The following is a 21,552-nucleotide window of genomic DNA, read 5'->3' as shown; positions in this document are numbered from 1 at the left end:
ACACAAGAAACTTTGACCTGCATTCTAACTTAGCTTTTTTGTTTGATACTACTGTATGAAAGATGTTAATATTCCAGCCATGGTTTGTGACAAAAACTAATTCTATGCTTATTGTTTCAAGAGTTGGTCAAATAATGTTTACATAAATATTGGTACATAATTCTCAGGAGTTTGGGAAACATCTAAATCCACAAAATGATTTTGTCTCAGCTGTGGCAGGTGGTAGAATGAATGAAGAGCTGCAGCTTATCAATGGCACAATAAGATTGGACTACATCTGGAATCATTTTGCTTTGCACGAGCATATCTAGGTTTTCGGTGACGATCTATAGAGGGGAGAGTTCTTACTGGGTTCTCCCACCACAAATTTAGGATCACTGAAGAAATGTTGCAAATAGTTACTTTGGTTATTTACATTTTATTCAATGTTTCATTGCTGAGAAAGGAGTGCCTCCATATAAATTGCTGCCACTTGTTTTAGTAGGATACTGTATAAATGCAACTATGTAATCTAGTGTAGAAATTGATATTATGAATGCAGTAATACTGAGAAAAATGTTGTCTAGCTTCTCTGAGCATTTTGCCAAACTATGCCTGCTGCAGACTACAGTACTTGATAAGCTTTGCTAACTGCAAAACGGTCAGAGTGATGTTGCTTGCAGTTAGTGTATTTCCACCAGTCTGGGATATATTTTCTTCAATGTATGCTTTTAGGCAAAGTGACATCAAGAGGGAAGCTGAAAGAAGAATTTTCTTTTGTCCAGTTTCATTATTGTGCATGTTTGATGTAAAGGTCCCTTTATACCTGAGCATTTGAGGGGACATAAATTTACCCAGGATAAATACCACACTTAAAATTCTATAAATCTGGCATAAATGTCAGATAGGAAACACACACACCATTATTCAATGACCATATTTTACTTGTAAGAAAATGTTTAAAAAGAATTACAAAGTAGTTTAGTAAAAAGAAATTAAGTTTGAATTATATTTCATTATTAACTTGATTATGACCCATTGCAAGAATTTGACAATTATATAATAGCTATAATTCAAGATCCAAAAAACCCAGCAATTTGTTACAACTCAAAATCAATGTAAACATATCTAAGTGATTTGTAATACTAGCATTTAGATACAGAAATTGATTCAAGTATGATTTTGGCTATGTTGTTGTATTCAGAAGGTTTCAGTGTCAAAACCAACAGAGTATCAAATATAATCCATTCACCTAGCTCAGAATTCAATCAACAGAAGCCACCATGTCCATTTATTTCCCTTTCTAATTTTCTCTACCAAAGGCACTAACAGTCCAAGCAAGTCCAGATTGAGGTGTTGGTAAGTTATGCAATCATAAGAGAGGGGAGGGGGAAAATCACTGCACTGATCTTTATTCAATGTCCACACAAGATGGTAAATAACAGTCTGTAAGAGAAGCATGATCATGACTCTACCCTAACTATTTGCAATGCCCTATTGCCAAACTAGAAAGAATCAGATGTGGGACCTTACTAGGTCATCTTGTTCTTTAGATTAGAACAAACAACGGGAGTACCAAACTCATCTTTTATGCAGAGACACCAGAAGCCTTAATATTATTGCCACATATAGATGCATCAGTTGGATTAATTCCTAACAGTTAAGAGTTTGATTGTGTAGTATATTAATGGATGCTTATATTAAAGCCAACATTTTTGCAGCATTAGCATTGAGCATTTTTAGGTCAGATACAAAATTAGTTAGATGCAGAGTAAAGATTCACATCTACCCCATCATGTATTCCCAGATCAAGTTTTACACAGATTAGAGTTTAAATAAATCTTCCTAATGAATGGGTTTAATATACCTTAATACCTCGGAAACAGACCCCTACAGTTTTCTCACCTAAGCCACGTGACTTGAGTGAGATCACCTATTTAGTGCAAAACTACAGTGAACAAAACTGAAATATCATTGTTGGAGTGTACACACACACACATCCCTTGATTACAGGGCAATCCCCACCCTTAATAAGCAACACTTGACAAAACTAAAACTTAAGAAACAAAGTTTGGGAAATTGTGGGAATGGAACAGTTGTTTCTCTCATTTCACCCCCTCCCCTAGTAATAGTTGGTCTGTGACAATTGTGAAAAACCTTTATAGTTTTGTTTTCTTTCAACTAATTTTTTCCTTTCATTTGTACATGTTAAAATTTGAGAGAAGCAATGTATTGAACAAGGATACAATTACACAAGTGCCAGTTGTCCCCTGGCATCTTGTTCAAGTAACAAATTTCATCTGGTGACTATAAACACTGGAGAATTTTTGCAAGGATGTTCCATTTGTGCTCTGTAACTTTGCAGAAGAGCCATAGAAGCCCCAGAAAAACAGCTTGAATAGTCTATCCAGGGCGTCTGCCACTCTTTCAAAGTTAACAGTGAGAAAGATTAGAGTATATGTAGAAATGTGTTTCGGGTATTTGTAAACTATTTGGGTGGTATGTTATGTGGTCCTCAACAATGCCCTGACTAGCAGGGGTCTCTGGCTAGCGGTCAGGACTGGGAACCCTGGTTGACTTGCTGCTTTCTAACAGGACACTGAAGCTCAATGAGGGACCCTATCATTGCCATGCCCAAGATCTGAAAACTTTATCCATTTTCTTACAACTATAATTAAAAATGGTTTCCTCCTCAATTGCAACATCCACAAATAAGTGTGCCATTATCAATGATTAATTGGTAGTTTTCATATGCACAATTCAAATTGTCTTAAGGATTTGTCAAATACAGATTTTGCTTAATACTCCAGACTTTGTCTGCATTTACATAAATATAGCTCATTAGAATTACCTTGCGTAATGAAGGGAATTAATGCCAAATTTCCTTCTGATAGTTCCAGATTTGATTTAAGTGCTCCCTCAGACAGTAGCTAATCTTGTGCTGATGCAGATAATCAGTTAGTGTCATAATTAAAGAACAAAATACAATTGCATGAAAAAGTGCCTTGGTACTTTTGGAACTCTGCACTGTAATGAATGTAATTGTTTCAAAGATAAATCCTACATTAAAGATAAATCCTGCCTCATTTACATCAAAACATGAAAAGGTGAACTTTCACACAAAAAAACATAACAGCCAGAAGTGATAACTCAGATTGAACTGAAAATGTTTCCTTTCCCACTTCAATCTTTTTGAAAAATCAGCATGAGCAATTCTCAGTCATAAAACTACATACAAAATACTAGGAACATTAACAAAATGTCCTTCTTTCTGGAAGTTATGAATGAAATACACAATTGCACTTAGGTCCTTCATTTGTGAGATATTTTGTGTAGGCTGGAAAAAATAAATAAACTGCCAGTGTAATGTAAGTACTATAGGTGTACAAGCTGAACCCTCTACCACACAGTCAGACAAAGATCTTGGGCTTAAAAGCCATCTTGTATTCAAGAATCTAACAGTATGTGTAAAAGCACTTCAGCTCCTTTGACCAGCCCCTTCCTTGGTGAATAGGAAAAGAGGCTATTGGCACAGTCTATATTCAACCACAAACCCAAACCTTGCAGGAGATACACTCAAGAGTTGGAAGCCAACTAGATTGATGGCAGTAACATGGTTGTACAGATATTACAGAAACTCCCAAAGATTTCTGATAGCCTGCTATAATGTTCTGTTTATAATATAAGTGTGACAGATCATCCAGGATGATAATTTTTTACCTTCTAAAATATTGATTGGAATAGGTTACATTCTATATTTTAAAGTACACTTTAAAAAAAGACCCCAGGATTTACCCCTGCTTTTTGTAAGGGTGTAGACTTCTCCCCAACGTGACATGACAAACTTCAGCTCTGATAAATGCTCAATTCAAACAGCAACAAGATGGTCTCATCTGAATTGGATGGAGCATTTATCGCCAATATAAAAATAGTAAGCAAGACTATAAGTCTTTGAAGAAATTTAGTTATACAGCTCTATTCCACTGGGATAATACTCAAAGAATAAAACTCCATTAATATTTTTGTGATACAGGCAAGAGGAAAAATGTACATCTGTGAGCCTCTAAACACTGAAGATACTTTGCTCAGGTTTTCTAACCGTTCAGTAAAATGCAACTTGAGCATTAAAATGCTACTCCCAATGCAACAAATTATGGGCCCAGCCTTCCACTTAATATTTTTAATCAACACACTCCTGTAACACTTACAGGAGATTTCAGAAACAAACAGCAAATTAACAAGCAACATTAGGTGATCAGAGAAAGAATTTACTGGTAACACACCAGTATTAGTACTAAGATTTCAGTAAAGCATAATGGATGAGTGCATGAAATTTTCATGCTGGGCCCTTTTGAATGGTGATTAAAAAAACCTAGCATTACAATGACAATTTTTAATCTGCCTGAGGTTAAATAGGGCATTTTGGATTGGGGTGAAGTAATGCTGATTACATGGTTGTATAAATTTGAGCTGAGCATCACATCAATAGAGTTTTAGCAAAATTTGAAATTGGTTTCAGTGTAATTTTTCCTTTTAAGTACAATAAATAAGCTTAACTGACAATACTGTGAACACTACAGAGGCAACAATATTAAGGAGTCACTTGATATCAGAGTATTATAAAATATCTATACAGGACAAAAAGCAGGTATACACAATTTCTTTGCACACAAAATGGCACCAAATGACTCAGCAGGAACATGGATCTTTTCACAAAAATAGAACCATTTTTCAGCCTGTTAGAGACAGGTAGGGACCTCAAAACCAGCACATGCATAAATAGCACTAGGGAGATTGATACATTTTGAGCCATGCATTAAAAATACTCACTAACTGTCATCTTCTTGGGGTACCACTATTTCCAAGTTATGAGGCAGGACGGGGAACCTGCTTACCTGTCAACAGGGCCCTATAATCAATGATTTTGAAACATATTAGCATGGCAGATTCCCAAGAAATAGGCAGTATAAAATATTTGGAAAGGTTGCTTAGCATCTGTGGTTGTTCAGCTGGAAATTATTCATAAGCAAAACTGAGTTACTGATCATATTTGTAGAACTGTTTTCCCAGCTTCTTCATGTACCTACTAGGTTTGAGATCCCAGGATTCTCTAGTTATTTCTAAATTTCTGGTTTATTCTGAAGTTACAAAAATCCAGTTTACAACTTTACAAAATACCAAAAATATCCTTAAATTCCAATTTCATGACTTTGTTCTCAAAATATATTATCACCTTCAACAATTTTCTTAATTCCATTGCTCTAACTGCACCATGGCATCCACATTCTCTGTATGATTACTGTAGGCACCTGAAGTTAGTCAGTCCAACAAAATTTTTTTTTTGAAGTGCAGGAGAGAAAATGAAGGCCTTGCCTTAATGATTCCTTGATTCACATTTAGGAGCAGTAAACATTTTTAAACTTATTGCTGTAAAACTTCATTAACCAACTGAAGAACAACTTAATGCTGATGTCTTAAGGCTACTGCAGTTTCTGAAGAAGTGGTTTTTATTCTTGCAAACAAAGCGAATTAAATGCAGGAATTATGAGTCACAATCATGTCTCCCGGTATCGAACATGCCTCAACCGCGCTCTTAAACTTAATTTCTAACCAACTGTGAATGATTACAGATTGTTAAACCTTGGCGGTCATATCAAAGAAATAATCCATTTGTGGTTTCTTTTACGTCATGGGTCACAAAAACAGAGCCCTGTTGTAAGACAGTGTGTGTTAAAGTACTGTTTGCACATACCAATTTGCCAATTTATGAACAAAATGAAACATGCCAATTCTTGCTTCCATCATTGTTTAAAAAAACATATTTGGGTACTAATTATAATTACAATCATTTAGGTCTAACCACCACTTTTTAAAATGCAAACCCAAACTAAAATATTCCTGAAACTTTTCTCTACTTCTCTTCCCCCAAATGAGGTTACTGTACATAGTTCTGTATGCAAATTACACTCAAAAGGCTACAATTCATTGTTGTACAACATGAAGAGCAATAATATGAAATTTGCATCCACTGAAAACTTCACCTTCCTGCCAGTTGACAACCATTACACATTTTCTCTCCGCTTTTCTCATTTCAACCAGTATGCTCCTGCTCAGCTGTACGATAACTCCATGAACCTCACACATATAAAAATGATAACTCTCCACTTCAGTCCTGATTCTCACTGCAGATTTCAAATCTTCTATCCATATATTTACCTTGCTGCACTGTCAGCTTTTTTAAAACAGTGGTGGGAAATTGGATTCAATAGTATTCAGGAAGAAATGTTTCAATTTAAATATCAAACCACCAGAGGAAAACAGGAGCTGATACAAATACATTGAAGTAGTGCTGCTGCTGGATCCTCTTGTCTTTGAAAGAATTGCTCCATTAGAAGAGAAACAGACTTGCGTACCACACCTCACCACCAGCCCCCTCCACCTCCAGGCACCCAAATTTATAGTCTTACATAAGACTTTGTTTAAATTACAGTAAGAAATAAAACTAAGTGAGTGAACCATGATGTTTTCCCAAACGTATTGATGATTAAGTTATTTAGGGTTAATATTGTCATTATCTGAATTAACAAAGACCAGTGCAAAATTCAAAAGCTGCACAATAACCATGAGTGATCCTGCACAAAAATCAGGAACTTTTTCTTGAACTCAGTTCAAGATTAGAGAATTATTGTTAATCCCAAAACGAGAACCGTACAAACAGAAATAATGGTTGCAAGGAGGGAAGATGCTGAAGTCTGGAACTGGAATAAGTAATTTTGTTTCAAAAATACTTCTTCATAACATGTTTCAAAGTGACCTACAAATCAAAACCAACACCACATAATACTTGTAAGTATTCTTTCACACCAACAGAGACCCAGCATGTCTAATTCAAGAGTCCCTCAACCTCATTAAAAGGACAAATTCGTAAGGTATCCCTTTACTAACTCACCACAATATTTCTACCTGCAAGGCACATTAAAAACCAAATAGATCAAAAAAATCATCATGGCTGATCCTTCAATTTAACACCGTTACTAATGACTTTAGCCCGTAGCATGCACAAATTTTTTATTTATTGCCTGAATGTCAGTTTCCATATGTACATAACCTTGGTTCAATAACAGCTACCTCCCCAACCACTAAATTAATCAATAATTAAGAATTCTCCTCCCAAATTCCAAGGACTAATTATGAACTCCCACTGTCTCCTCACCAGCCCTCCACCAAACTTCAAAGGCCTACAGCACTACAAAGGAAACTGCAACATGGTTTCAGTCTTTTAAGCCCTTAGGTCCACATTCTTCTTCATCACTACCATTGTTCCCTTCAGATAGGCCACTTTCATCAATATTTTCCAGCGAGTCTGCATGCTGGATTGAGAGTTCAGAGAGGCTCATGGTTGGCAGGTCATTCTGTTCTGGGTAAAGCCAGGGTTTGAAGTCTGGCCTGTTCTTCTGTTTCCATTCTGGGTACTTCAGGCACACTTTGTGGAGTCTTTTCAGAACCTGAAGTGCACACAAAATGGAGAATGTTCCTTAATACAGTCATATTAGCATCTGAACCACACAACACCTTTGCATTCTAGAACATCTCAAAAACACGGTTAGCATATATTGGGCAAAACAAGAGAAATTGCCAAACAGGTCCAGTGCATGGAAGTCAGTATTGCAAACCTTTTCCAAAACATGACAGCAAATATATGTGAAGTGATTGACAGTGACCTTCATCAGTTAATTCTGCATATTGGACATGAGAGAGTAATGCTTTGTGCTTTTAGCAAGTACAACTTCATATTTCTTTTCATATCTTCATTTAATTGACAGATCTGATAGTTTATTAAATTTGGTCTATAAATCAATCCCAGAGCATAGTACCAGGTAATTACTACTTACTTTTGGTGCCAGGTACTGAGAAGCTTTGTTGACCACCCACTTTGGCAGAGACCCTGAAAGAACAATCAGAAATTATTGGACTAGTTGTAGAACTGTGAACAAAGCTCAAGGCTGTGAATTCTTTTCAGAGTTACAACATAAATGATTAATCTCCTTGCTCTTGTTCCTCCCAAATCTCAAGACAAAATCAATAAATTCTTCAGAAAAAACCTGAAAATACAAGCAAGGTGAAAATAAAGTCAGAGCCTGGTTTTTCATGAACAATCTCCAAGTATGAAGCAAAAAAACCCAGTAAAAAAAAAAGTAGAGTTCCAGAACCTAAGGTAGCAAAAATGGAATGTGACTTAAGTCAGAGTAGGCCAATGACCCAATGCTAGTTGGAGACTGGCATGATATAATACACTGAGGCATGCAATGATTGTCTTTTGTTTGATTGGGAGAGGATACAGCAATTTCTAGGTGTGAAGATAATGAATCCTCTTATGATCCCAGCTGAGGTTACCCTTGGACAAGCCTGATCCCAGAGGGGAACCCAGCTTGGTAAATCTTAACTTTTATTTGTTTGTTTAGATACGTGGAGGGTAGCTACTGAACAGAGACACACAAGTCAGTTGATGAATTTTTAACAAAAGAATAAAACATTTATTCAGCAAGATAAATACTCCTTCATCCACAACTATATACCTTTACAGATGTACTCAGTTTGTAAGGATAACAGGCTACAAAAACTCTCTTATACTCTTAATATCTACAGTAAGTAGACAATCCATGTAAACTTATGGCAGTCTGTGGTGAGGCACAGCACACTCTGAAACCAAGTGACAGATGCCACCTCAATCAGATGCTATGGATCTCTCCTCAACTCCCCCCAGACGCTAATCACACAGTGAGTCAACCAGTGTCACTGAACTCCATCCTTCACATGAGGGTTTCCAATCTCCACTCTCCAAGACTTTGCCTTGGAATCTTCTCCCAAACCGACGCTTTCTCTCGGATGCCTTCCGCAAGGGTTCACCTCCAGGGTTTCCAACTCTCTTTCTAATGTTCCTCTTTCCTGGGTCACCGCATGCATTCAAACTGTCTTTGATGCACTCTCTCTCACCAGCTCAGCATTAAAAGTACACTACTGTTTCACATGCCCATAAGCAAAGAGTTACAGATGTTCAATTGTCTCTTTGGGCCTTCTTGCCTCTTGCAAGCTGTTCTCACTTTAACTCTGCTTTCTTCAGCTTTTATCTCTTTAAATCTGAAGCTTGGAGCCTCTCTGTCCCTCATTCTTAACTTCACTTAACAGGACCTTTTCCAGGTTCCTGCTCTTCCTTTGACTAAATGGTCATATTTGGACTCTCTCTTCCACGCCCCTAGATTTGTGGGGTTTTCCTTAGCTTGGGACTGGCTATCTGTCCCCTTTTTTCCACTCTCCTGGCAGCAACTTTTAAAAAACTGAACTCCACGGCTTCCAAATCAAAACTGCTGTTTCTCTTCTTGTGTGTGCGCCCTGCCTCTCTGGCCCCTGTTACTAGGCAGCTGCCCGTTTTCTACTGTTTGTTTAATATCTCCTCAGGGGTCATAAAACTCTTCATTAGAAATGCAAGCACCTTTTTAAAGTGAAACTAAAACTCAATTTGACTTTTCTTAACACATACAGAATTATAAATCAAACTTAAACTTTAAAGCTAAAACTCATTCTTAACACCTACAAATACCAATATAACTTACTTAAACTATCTCTAGTTCCTAACAAGCCAAACTCTTGAATACTCATTTAACTTTGCGGTATAGTACTTCCGGCAACTTCTCAGGTGATTAAATGGGTTGGAAGACTCCATGATAGACCATGTGCCATTTTCCCTGCACAAGGATGGCCCTGATGGGCAAAAGGAAGTTTTTTTGGTCAGGCCATATTTTTAAATTTCCTGATAATGTAAAAATCATTATCTTTTGTTTAAATGCTTTAGACAGAAAAGTATTGGTCAAATGTAATCCCAGCATAATGGACTGGATGGTGCAGAAGGCAAAGCAATTTGGGTTCCCACTCTTAATCATTATTCAATTTTAAAGTAAATAGAATTGAGCTTGCTGTGATAAGGCCCGATCTCCAATAGAATATTCTGCCAAAATTCAGGCTCACATGCAACAGGAGGATTGCAGAACTATACCTAAAGAAAGGACTCAACATCTTTAGAAAACTGGATTGGATAGAAGAGAAAAATACCAGCTTCGTAAGAGAATAATAGGAGCAAGAGTCAGCTGTTCAGCCCTCAAACCTGCTCCACCATTCGATAAGATCATGTCTGATGTGCTACAATAACTCAATTTTCTAGGCCTATCCCCATATCCCTCAATGTCTTTAGTGCCCAAAAATATATCAATTTCAGTGTGAACTCCAGTTAGAGAAATAAACTGCACACACACTGACATTCACATCAACTTAAGCCGCAATGTTATTGCTGCCAATCCTTACCTTTCGGATCTGCCTCAGCCATATATACGAGATTGCAACTTTTGGAACCAGTAGATTGGACTCGGTAACCTGTTAGAATGGACACAGCTCTGACTAGATCCTTCTGAGGAGGGTATTTCTGTTAAAAGGAAAGAAACTGAGGCTGTAGGTGTCTGGTATTTAAAACAAATATTTAAACATTAACCAGAGTGAGACCAGAACATGTGCATTTTTTCATGCAAAATCTGTAAATACCAGCCACTTTCCACCTATTTCTTCCGCTTATTGGATTAGACATTCCCTATGAATCACTTAAGTGCAATTGGGAAAAGATGCAATATTATAGGTGATGTTTATTGAGAATACATACCTTGAAATCCTGCACCTCGATTAGCAGTAATGTTTCAAATCTGAAACATTGCCTCAGTTTCACAGTTGTTGGCTGAGTAGATGAAGTCCTTAATTATTTTCCCAAGAAAATGCTACCTTTCCTCACTTTCTGAAACCTCCTCAAAACTTAGCTCATCGTCAGCGCTTTCAATCACTTCACTAACTTCCCTATTTTATGCTCAGTTTTAATTATCTATCTGGAAAACACCTATTGATATCTCATTCAACAAAAGACACTTAGTGGATGCAGATAGAATAAAAAGTTTTTGAAGTGAATATACATTTCATGACTAAGGAAGCTTGATTTCCCACTACTCCAGTGAGTAAATGCACCGCGTCTTTGATGTTGAGCAATACAAACCAAAATGATGTCAGGTTCACTCTTGGTTGTACAGAACTAATTGATAAACAGGGCAAGATCAGGGCTACTTTAACTTGGCTCATCGTGCAACCTCAGGAGCATTGCAGTTTCTTTTCTCAAGCAATTATTTTTAAAGCATCACATATAAATCAAAATCTAATTTCCAGTTTGAGACCCATTATCATCAACATCAAGAGAATACAGCCAACATCCTTAATGACAATGAATCACTGTAAAAAGCTATACGCTTTCACAATGACAGACACTGAAACACTGATGTAGAAGCAAAATACTGTGGATGCTGGAAATGCAAAATAAGAACAGAAAATACTTTGCAGGTTTAGCAGCATCTGTGGACAGAGAAACATAATTAATGTTCCAGGTCTGTGACCTTTGATTGGGACAGTTCTGACGAAAGGTTGCAGACTTGAAACTTTGACTGGAATTTTGCTGAGGCAGCAGGGGTCCTGCCATCTTCCAGGGCAACACCACTTCAGCAGGTGGTGAGACCAGGAATCACATTTTATATGCAGCAGGTAATTATGTGGCTGCCACCAGGCACCCAACCCCTTCCCCAAAAGCTACCAACCCAACCAGAGGGCCACAGCTTAGCAACACCACCAGGAGCAGTAGCCGCTGCTGGAGCTATACCAGGAGGAAGGACACACATCGATGGGTGTGCACCCTCACAACCAGGTAAGCAGGGTCTGGGGGTGCTGGGTGATTGAGGCAGAGTGGAGGGGTTGTTGTTAGGCACAGGTCTGCCAAGGAGACCCCTTCGTGGGCCAAAGAGGAACACACCACTGCACCCCCCCCCCCCAACAAAAGCCAAGCCCACCTGGTGGTCTCCCCACAGCGCAGGCACCTCCTGCTGGTCAAATACCAGCAGAGGCATGAAGAGGCCCTCAACTGGCCACTAAATGTTTCAGCTGAGCTGCAGGTGGGCTGTCTGCCTCTCTCCCACTGCTGGGAAAATGGCCTGGCAGCAGGAATACCTCAGTGCACCACTCGATGCCTTCCCACTGCTGAGCCCGTCCCAAAAGGCATCATGAAATTCAGCCCATCAAGTCTGTTTTTCTCTTCCTAGATGCTGTCAGACCTGCAGAGTATTCCCAGCATTTTCTGTTTTCATTACTGAAACACTGGACTCTACTTTTAAAGGGCATTTAGATTATTTGTGTCCAAACTCAAAAATTAGATTATATACAAGGTTCTTTTACATTACATTAGTGCAGTTGATTAAAGTGTGCTGCCAATTGCACTTCCAATATAGAGAGCAAAACCCAAAATCTACAAATATCCTGTTGAGTTATGGTACCCTGTTCCAGGGAATGAAGCACTCATAGCTAATCCTGAGCATTTGCACTAATAGTGTTAAATTGTAGCACAGTCTCAGAAATTTAGTGGTTGATGCTGATCTCGGAGAGACACATCCATTGTCTTATAAATGTTGCTTTTCCAGACTGCAACAAAAAGCCAGCTTTAAACCAAAAAACAATGACTGGATGCAACAAATTGTTGAGCAATGGGATGCATTTGTTTAAATATGACATAATATCTGGACCCCTGTCACTGCATACAATTCCTTTCTTTTTATCTATGAGTCATATTGGAGATAGGGTGCTTAGATCCATACTTACAGGGTGTTTCACAGAGTAGTTGATAATCATGTAATCGTTATCTGTGACCAGCCATGATCTCAAACTAACCACATCCCTGTCTTTCAGGGGACTTGGGCATTTCCCTAAGAGAGAGGGAGAGACAAAATGTAATCACAAAGAACTGAAGAATTTTGTTTTTTCAAAAAAATAATTTCACATCATATATCATCCCTAGTCAAAACTGCATTCAGGCAGTCTATTCTCATAACTCTCTGAATTTCACACTATAAAGTCAATGTGGCTACTTGGCTGTAGTTTCATTTTTTATATAATCAGAAAGTTGTGGAGGTCATTTTTTATATAATCAGAAAGTTGTGGACCCAAGTCTCAAATGAGGATTTGAATTTATAATCTATACTGACAATCTGGTGCAGTATGAGAAAAGATGCTCTCTTATCTCCCTGATCATGTAGATGTTAAAGATCCTATGGCACTAACGTAAGAGCACTTTTTTTCTGGTCAACATTCCTCTCTCAAGCAGGTTAACTGATTAATCGTCACATTACTGGTGCAGAATGACTGCCACTTGTGTCTACAATAATTCAATTTTAAAACAATTTATAGTACGAAGTACTTTGAGAGGTTTTGAAAACATCAGATGCTGTATAAGTTTATATAAAAATGTTTTTTTTTAAAAAAATAAAACAAAAAAGATGCTGTGTCCATGAAAATAGCCAATGGTGAAAAGGCTAGATTTCTCCTCTCGATAGCCTGATTAAAATTGGTAACTCCCGTTGGGTAAGTGGTCTGGGAGGCTGGGCCACAGATACAAGGAAGGAAATTTTCCATAGTTCAGGTTAAGAATCTCAAAGACCCTCGAGTCTTGTGCAATCCATACACAGTAGAAGAGAAAACAGATCATCCTAATGTTCCTCCCAATCAAATTTGTGAATCTTTTTTTAAAAAAGGCAAGAACAGAAATTATATTCCAGGAATACAGCTCACTGCCAGAGCCGCTCCCTGCGGATATTAGGGCAGATTTATCAAGGCCATCTAAATTTCTGCAGCTCACATTAATTTTCAATAACCAAAAAGTGTGTCCTACAGTTCCACAAGCAACAGCTTCCTTTCAGTGCCTTGCCCAAGTTGTTATTCTTCCTATGGAAGCATGGATAATGAATCTTGACAGGCTGTTCAACAAAGTGTATCAGCCCTCTCCTCATCTGATATCCACACATTTGCCAGGATGAATCATCAAACACAACTTCTCTCCTTAATCCAGGAGCACAAAGGCAAATTAGCAACCCAACTGTGGAAAAGTAACTTACCTTCCGGTCTTTATGGATTAATTCTACAGGTGTTGCCTTTACCCACTGAATCTTGGACAACACCAATAGAAACTGAAACAGCAAACCAAAACAGCAAGACTCAGTTGTTTATCTGGAACTCATGGGATTATACATGAGAAATAAGCATTTCAAGGGTTTTATTAAAAACCTTAGCTCAGTGTGAATTCCCAGTATGTGGATCTTGATATTGGTGAACATTTCACAATGGGTTATTAAAATTGTGAGCCGTATATTCTCTCTGCACTGTAATTTCAACAATGCAAATTCACTTCCTGGAGAAGCAGCACATGAAAATGAACTTTATTTAGTCAACTCTCAAATACACTCACATGAATAATACCCAATGTCTGCATTCACCGTGAGCCGTGCAATGTCAAAAGTCTTGATGACCTGCTTATCCCACTTACGGCGGTACTCATTATCATGTAGCACATCATACACCGTCTCTGCAGGAACATCTTTAAGTTCAATTCTACACTGAAACAGAAAGAGGAATGAGTTGTTAAAGCCTCACAAAAGAGCCAGAAGGAAAATATTTTTATTTAGAATTGTGATGAACACAAGATAGCATGCCGGCATTAGTTTTGAAGTATAAACAAACTTAAAGACAGCAAGGTTGCATGAACAACAAATTAGATAAAGGACCAAAACAAAAACAGAATTACCTGGAAAAACTCAGCAGGTCTGGCAGCATCGGCGGAGAAGAAAAGAGTTGACGTTTCGAGTCCTCATGACCCTTCGACAGAACTTGAGTTCGAGTCCAAGAAAGAGTTCAACTCTTTCTTGGACTCGAACTCAAGTTCTGTCGAAGGGTCATGAGGACTCGAAACGTCAACTCTTTTCTTCTCCGCCGATGCTGCCAGACCTGCTGAGTTTTTCCAGGTAATTCTGTTTTTGTTTTGGATTTCCAGCATCCGCAGTTTTTTTGTTTTTATATAGATAAAGGACCAGTTAATCTGCAACTGTGGAATGAATATTGGCCAGGTAAGTGCTGTAGAAGTTCATTTGTGAGGATACTGAAATGTGAATTATCATTTTGGTAGCAGAGGTAGGGCCAAGGTTGCTTAACTCTCAGAGATGATACAACATACCCTCATGATGAATTGCAAATGGGGAGGAAATTTAGTTTGAGGTTTTAGTGCACCAAACCTTAACTTGTAGTCTCAGCCAGGGATGCGAAATTGAGGCGATATGTTAAAAGTATTATAAAATTGTTGTACAATGTTTAGCTTTATCTGTTGGGTCTTCTCCCTTTCATGGCTTCCAGTAAAAGATGACACAGTGATTTAAGCTATTTGGTACATGGATTATATTCACTGTTTCTGTTTGCAAGAGTTAAAACACACGGATATCAGCAGAAGACACCGGCTCTAAACTGGGGTTCTTGGCTCGCCAAGTTCTCAACATGAGCCATGACACCCAAGGAAGTTGCTAAGCACTCCTGTGGAGGTGGGGGAAGACAAAGTTGAGAGAAAAATGCATTCAAAGAGTGAATGAGCATGTGCAGGATTGATAGAAAGAGAAAGCGCTGCAAGATTAACTTGAGCAATACTTGCCTGGTTTCTCATTTTTCTTCTGGCTTCCTATTTCTGCCATTTCTAGGAGATCATAATATTTACTGGCCACTAACACGGTTGCAAAAATAGTCCTATTCAAGGACTTAACTTCAATTCAACTGCAATTACTAATTAATCTTTCCAAAGGCAAGATATTGGGTATTTTTTAGGCTGAAGACAACTCAATAAAAATTACTGCCTGCCTCGGAACTCTGACAGGTGAACTACTGACGTAGACAAGACAGCGAAAGGATACACTCAGCAATAGATGCAGAGAAACTTTTCCTTTCCCTAAAAGCATTAAAAGTTCAGATTTTAACTTAACTTTTGGCAGATGGCTTATTAGATGCCATCATTTTCTTACCACACTTTTTTTTAAAAAAGATGTACAAAGCTGTGGTTATTGTCTTCCCTATGTCATTGCATCATTCTCTGGCCAAAAGAGCAGGCATGTGACTAGCACTAGCCCTGATCATAACTCAAACTGGCAATAACCTGATCCTTCCTTATGTGCAGGACTGAGGAAGAAAATAAAATTACATTTGTTTAGTTCACTAATGCCACAGTTCAGGTAAAGAATAGGTGTGGAAATTCCGTTTTCTGCTATTCTGAAATACTGCTGGGAGAACTATTCGCCACTGATTTCCTTCTCTGGAAGAGTGAACTTTGCACATTCCAGGAGTACTATCTAGAACGTACATTACCAGACTTACTTAGAAACTGGTACCAACATGCTAAGTGAAACTTTTTCTGTCATTATTTCAGATAATATATATTTCTTTGTAGTATAAATGACTACTGTATATACATGTTTATCCTGCTATGTGCAGTGGTTCCATAAGATCACCAAAAAAAGCATTTAAACAAAGTATAAATGGTATTGAATCACATGCTGAGGATTTTAGAATCCCTTATCATTTTACAGCTATAATTCTAATCTGAACACTTTACTAGCAGATTACGTCACTTTACAATAACGTGACTGCCTTATCATGGTTAGCTATCTGGTACAAGCTGGTGACCGGTTTAACACCAACTGATCTCAAATCTAGAAGACCATTTTAGACTGCTGCCAAAGCCATTCAGTAACCTCCTTTGCTAACCTTGGCATAATACTGGCAATTGAGGCATACTAGATGGATTCCATACAGAGACAACCATAGTGCCACCTGAAAAATCAAACCTTCCCTGTAAACAGTAGTCAACTTCAGAACCGGTCAGAGTGGATGCTGCCACCTTCTCCACTGATAGAAGATTAAAGCACCCTCCTTACTTCAGAAAGGGAAAAAAAATCACCAAGATAGCCTTGTGAAATAGAAGCATGAAAGGGAAAAATGGAAAAATAAATGGCATAGACTCATATTGCGGCATATTGTGGAACTTCAGTGATGTGCCACACCAAAATACCTCTTAGTATTATGACAGATGTTTACATACAAAAGGAGCAGAAGTAGGCCATTTGGCCCCTCAAGCCTGCTCCGCCATTCAATAAGATCATATCTGATTTGTTTGTGATTAGAATTCCACATTTCTATCTACCTCCGATAACCTTTGATTCTCTTGTCTAACAAGAATCTATCTACCCTTACCTTAAAAGTATTCAACAACCCTGCTTCTGCCACCTTCCGAGGCAGAGTGTTCCAAAGATGCACAACACACAGAAAAAAATTCCTCCTCATCTATGTTCTAAAAAGACAGCCCCTAATTTTAAAACAATGCCCCCTAGTTCTGGACTAACTCACAAGAGGAAACCTCCTTTCCATGTTCACCTTGTCAATACTGTTCAGAATCTTACGTACTTCAGTCAAGCCACCCTTAATTCTTCTAAACTCCCATGGAAATAAACCCAGTCTGTCTAATTTTGCCTCATAAGACAATCCTCCCGTTCCAGGTATCAATCTAGTAAACCTCCTCTGAACTGCCTCCAATGCATTTACATCCTTCCTTAAATAAGGAGACTAAACAGTATATGTGGTCTCACCAGTGTTCAATGGCAAGCTCTGAAAATTCCTATAATTAAGCTAATACTATTTCTGGGACTGGCAGCTATAATTATTGGTGACCAAAGTCCTCAGGATCAATTTACTCAAAGACACTTAATGCTAGTTATTAGCATAGAAGACATGAAATTGCAAGTGTTGCTATAAACAAGAAAATCATAATTACTACTTTTTTGTGCTAAAATACTTCATATTTTTAATGCAGTAGCACGAACTGATCTTACTGATGCCAGACCTAGTTGGTATTGTGTAAATGACGACTTTAGTTTGGGGCACGCAAAAACGTTCAAATCCTTTGCCACACGTCACTTTGTCACAACACAGGTTTTTTTTCCAAATGACATCATCCTCCCCTCTGATTATAAAACCACACAATTGCAAAACAATTTATACATATTTTTTAATTTGTTCTTCAGATGTGGGCAATATTGAAAGGCAGGTTTAACTGAAAAGACTCAAACCTGGAAAGCTAGCATGGATTTCTTAAGGTCAAATCATGTTTAACTAACTTTCTAGAGTTTTTTGAAGAGGTGACAGAGAGGATTGACGATAGCAATGTTGTTGATGTGGTGCACATGGACTTCCAAAAGACTTTTGATACAGCGCCACACAGACTCCTAAGCAAAATTCACAAAGCTCATGGAATAAAAGAGAAAGTGGTGACATGGATACAAAATTGACAGAATGACAGGAAACAGAGAGCACTGGTTAATGGATGTTTTTTGGGCTGCAGGAAGGTTTGTAGTGGAGTTCCCCAGAGGTCAGTGTTGGGACCCTGGCTCTTTCCAATATACATTAATGACCTAGATCTTGGTGTACAGGAAACAATTTCAAAATATGCGAATGTTATGAAACTTGAAAGCATTGTGAACTGTGAGGAGGATAGTGTAGAATTTCAAAAAGACATATACAAGTTGGTGGAATATGTGAACAGGTTTTTTAAAAAAAAAAATTCATTTGTGGGTTGTGGCGTTGCTGGTTAGGCTAGCATTTATTGCCCATCCATAATTGCCCTTAGAAAGTGATGGCGAGCAGTCTTCTTGAACCGCCGCAGTCCATATAGTGTAGATAATACACACACAGTGCTGTTAGGGAGGGAGTTCCAGGATTTTGACCCAAGTGGGATGAAGTTCAATGTGGAGAACTGTGAAGTGATCCATTTTTGTAGGAAGAACATGGAGAGACAATATAAAATAAAGTATACAATTCTAAACGGAGTGCAGGAGCAGTGGGACCTGGGTATATATGTGCATAAGTCATTGAATGTGGCAGGACATGTTGACAGAGCGGTTAATAAAGCAAATGGTGTCCTAGGCTTTGTTAATAGAGAACAATAGCAAGGAGGTTATGTTGAACTTATATAAGACATTAGTTTGGCCTCAGCCGGAGTATCGTGTCCAATTGAAGGCCCTGCACTTTAGGAAGAAATTGAAGTCATTGGAGAGACTGCAGAAAAGATTCACAAGAATGGTTCCAAGAATAAGGAACTTCAGCTATAAAGATAGATTGTACTTGTTGGGACTGTTTTCCTCGGAGAAGAAAAGGCTTAGAGGAGATTTGATAGAGACATTCAACATCATGAGGGGTCAGGACAGAGTAGATAGGGAGAAACCGTTCACATTCATGAAAGGATAGAGAACGAGAGGGCACAGTTTTGAAGTAATTGGCAAAAACAATATGAGAAAAACTATTTTCACACAGTAAGTGGTTGGGGTCTGGAATGCACTGCTCATGTGTGTGGTGAAGGCAGGTTCAATTGAAGTTTTTAAAAGGGGATTGGAATGTTATCTGAAAAGGAAGAATGTGCAGGGTTATGGGGAGAAGGCAGGAGAATAGAACTAGGTGAATTGCTCAGAAAGCCAGTGCAGCCATGATGGGCCAAATGGCCTCCTTCTGTATTGTAACAATTCTGTGATTGCCCCATTTCTGGTTGTTTTAAGAATGTGATGATCAACCTTCTTTCTCCATGAGCCACTGCAGATCTTGCAGCGATACTGCTCTCACAATAGCATTGGGTATTAGGAATGTGAAGATACTGGTGAACCAGAAAATATGAAATTAAAATAGAAAATGGTGGAAATTTACAGCTGGTTCACCTGCACCTGAAGATGGGCTAACATCCTGGACAAGGGGTCTGCAGCTAAAACATTAATTCTTTTTTTATCAAACCATTTCAGAACCTGTTGGATCTGCACCTAAAGTGCTATAAGCTGCAGGGCTATGGGCCGGGTGCAGGAAGGCAGGATTAGAAAGGGCACCTGGGTGTCCTCAGGATGGCCCGAATGGCCTCCTTCTGTGCTGTAACTTTCTATGGTTCTATTTTGTACAATTTAGTTTTTATTTCTCATTTAGACCTCTTCCTTCCCTCGATTTACTTATGATTGGAAATCTCATTGTAGGAATTCTGAACCAGTATATCTATGGTCATCCTCCTATTACTGTTATTCTTTGAGGGAGTTATTATGTACTTAGCTTTGGCTCAATGATAGGGTTATAGGTGGCATTCTCACCTCTTGGGTCAGAAGCTCATGGGTTCAAACCCCAGGCTCGAGGCTTAAGACAGAATTTAGGCCGATGCTTCAGTTCAGTCACTGAGGGAGTGCTGCCCTCTTTTGAATGACGTATTAAATCGGGTCCTGTCCTCTCAGATAGATTAAAAGATCCCATGACATCATTCAAAGAAGAGGAAGGGAGTTCTCTCGATGTTCTGGCCAACATTTATCCCACATCAACTAAACAAATTTTCTTGTCACTGTCTCTCTTTGAGGAACCCTGCCACGTTTCCATTACAGCAGCGAGTACACAGCAAAAGGACTTTATTGCTTGTGAAGTAGTTTGGTCTTATGTTGGTGATTGAGTTATTTTACTCACTACTTCCCCACTCCCCGGGACAACCCATGCTGACCCCCACACTATTCCCAACCTCCGTCATTCCCATACGCCAGTTATTTTGTTTTACCTTGATCCTGTGCACGGCTTTGCCCTCGGAAGCGGCCTGCACCCACACGCCTATCTCCGACTTGCTGTATTTCTGTTGCCAGCCGTGCGCTGATTCACACTGCTCCCTGAACGAGGCGAACGCCAGGTCATCAGGGATCTGCACGGTATCGCGCTCAGCCGACATGGGGCTGGAAAAGCCTACGCTCCAACAATAGCTCCGATGTCTCAGCACACGCCTCTTCCTATCACTCAAAACCGATCCGGTTTACTCCCAAGACCCGGCCGGCCGCTAAATGTCCTGCCCCTAACCTGGAGCCACAGGTGACGTTTCACGTCTCCTCATTGGCCCAAAAACCCATCACTCAGCAATGACACCTGTGCTCGTTTTGGGAGTCTTCAAAATTCACAGAAAAAAACACCAGTAGCTGGAAATATCCTATGCGCTCCTCGGCAGAAGCTAACTGTTTCTTTGATGCATCCAAGATTTTTGCCTCCACAACCCGATCTGGAAGTCCATTCCAAGCGTCGATCAAGATCTTTCTCATAGAGATAAAAACAAAAAACTGCGGATGCTGGAAATCCAAAACAAAACAGAAACAGAAATAGCTGGAAAAACTCAGCAGGTCTGGCAGCATCGGCGGAGAAGAGCACAGTTGACGTTTCGAGTCCTCGTGATCCTTTAACAGAACTAAGTAAAAATAGGAGAGGGGTGAAATATAAGCAGGTTTAAGGGGGAGGGGGGTGGAGAAGGGTGGGGGGTGGTTGTTGGGACAAGCAAGCAGTGATAGAAGGAGATAACCAAAAGATGTCACAGACAAAAGAACAAAGAGGTGTTGAAGGTGGTGATATTATCTTTAAAAAGTGCTAATTAAGAGTGGATGGCAGGACAAGCAAGGTACAGATAGCTCTAGTGGTGGTGGGGTGAAATAAGACTAAAAGGGCATTAAAGGTATAGATAAATGATGGGTGGGATACATTTAAAAATAATGGAAATAGGTGGGAAAAGAAAAATCTATATAAATTATTGGAAAAAACAAAAAG

The 21,552-nt window shown here is 38.8% G+C and overlaps 1 protein-coding gene across 1 annotated transcript; it reads right to left on the bottom strand.

Annotated features, from left to right (window-relative positions):
- Positions 1-905: 905 nt before the first annotated feature.
- LOC121282127 (START domain-containing protein 10-like) lies at positions 906-20,909 on the bottom strand. Its single transcript, XM_041195618.1, has 6 exons — positions 20,531-20,909; positions 14,345-14,492; positions 12,706-12,809; positions 10,336-10,453; positions 7,872-7,924; positions 906-7,484 (listed from the first exon to the last, which is right to left on the bottom strand). The coding sequence occupies exons 1-6, from the start codon at positions 20,693-20,695 to the stop codon at positions 7,251-7,253; spliced, it is 822 nt and encodes a 273-aa protein (XP_041051552.1). The 5' UTR covers positions 20,696-20,909; the 3' UTR covers positions 906-7,250.
- Between the last annotated feature and the right edge of the window lie 643 nt (positions 20,910-21,552).

This window comes from Carcharodon carcharias, chromosome 9, assembly GCF_017639515.1.
Source record: "Carcharodon carcharias isolate sCarCar2 chromosome 9, sCarCar2.pri, whole genome shotgun sequence".
In the NCBI taxonomy this organism is placed as follows: domain Eukaryota; kingdom Metazoa; phylum Chordata; class Chondrichthyes; order Lamniformes; family Lamnidae; genus Carcharodon; species Carcharodon carcharias.
Note: the sequence above shows the minus strand (reverse complement) of the source record. Positions and strands in the feature narration are given on the sequence as shown.

Bases quoted from the DNA above. Each gene is read 5' to 3' on its own strand.
- LOC121282127 (XM_041195618.1), bottom strand. From the start codon at position 20,695: ATGTCGGCTGAGCGCGATACCGTGCAGATCCCTGATGACCTGGCGTTC. The intron at 14,493-20,530 runs GTAAAACAAAAT...TTTCTGTTTCAG, and splicing joins AAGCCGTGCACAGGATCAAG to TGTAGAATTGAACTTAAAGA. The intron at 7,925-10,335 runs GTAAGGATTGGC...TTGTTCTTTCAG, and splicing joins GGCTGAGGCAGATCCGAAAG to GGTCTCTGCCAAAGTGGGTG.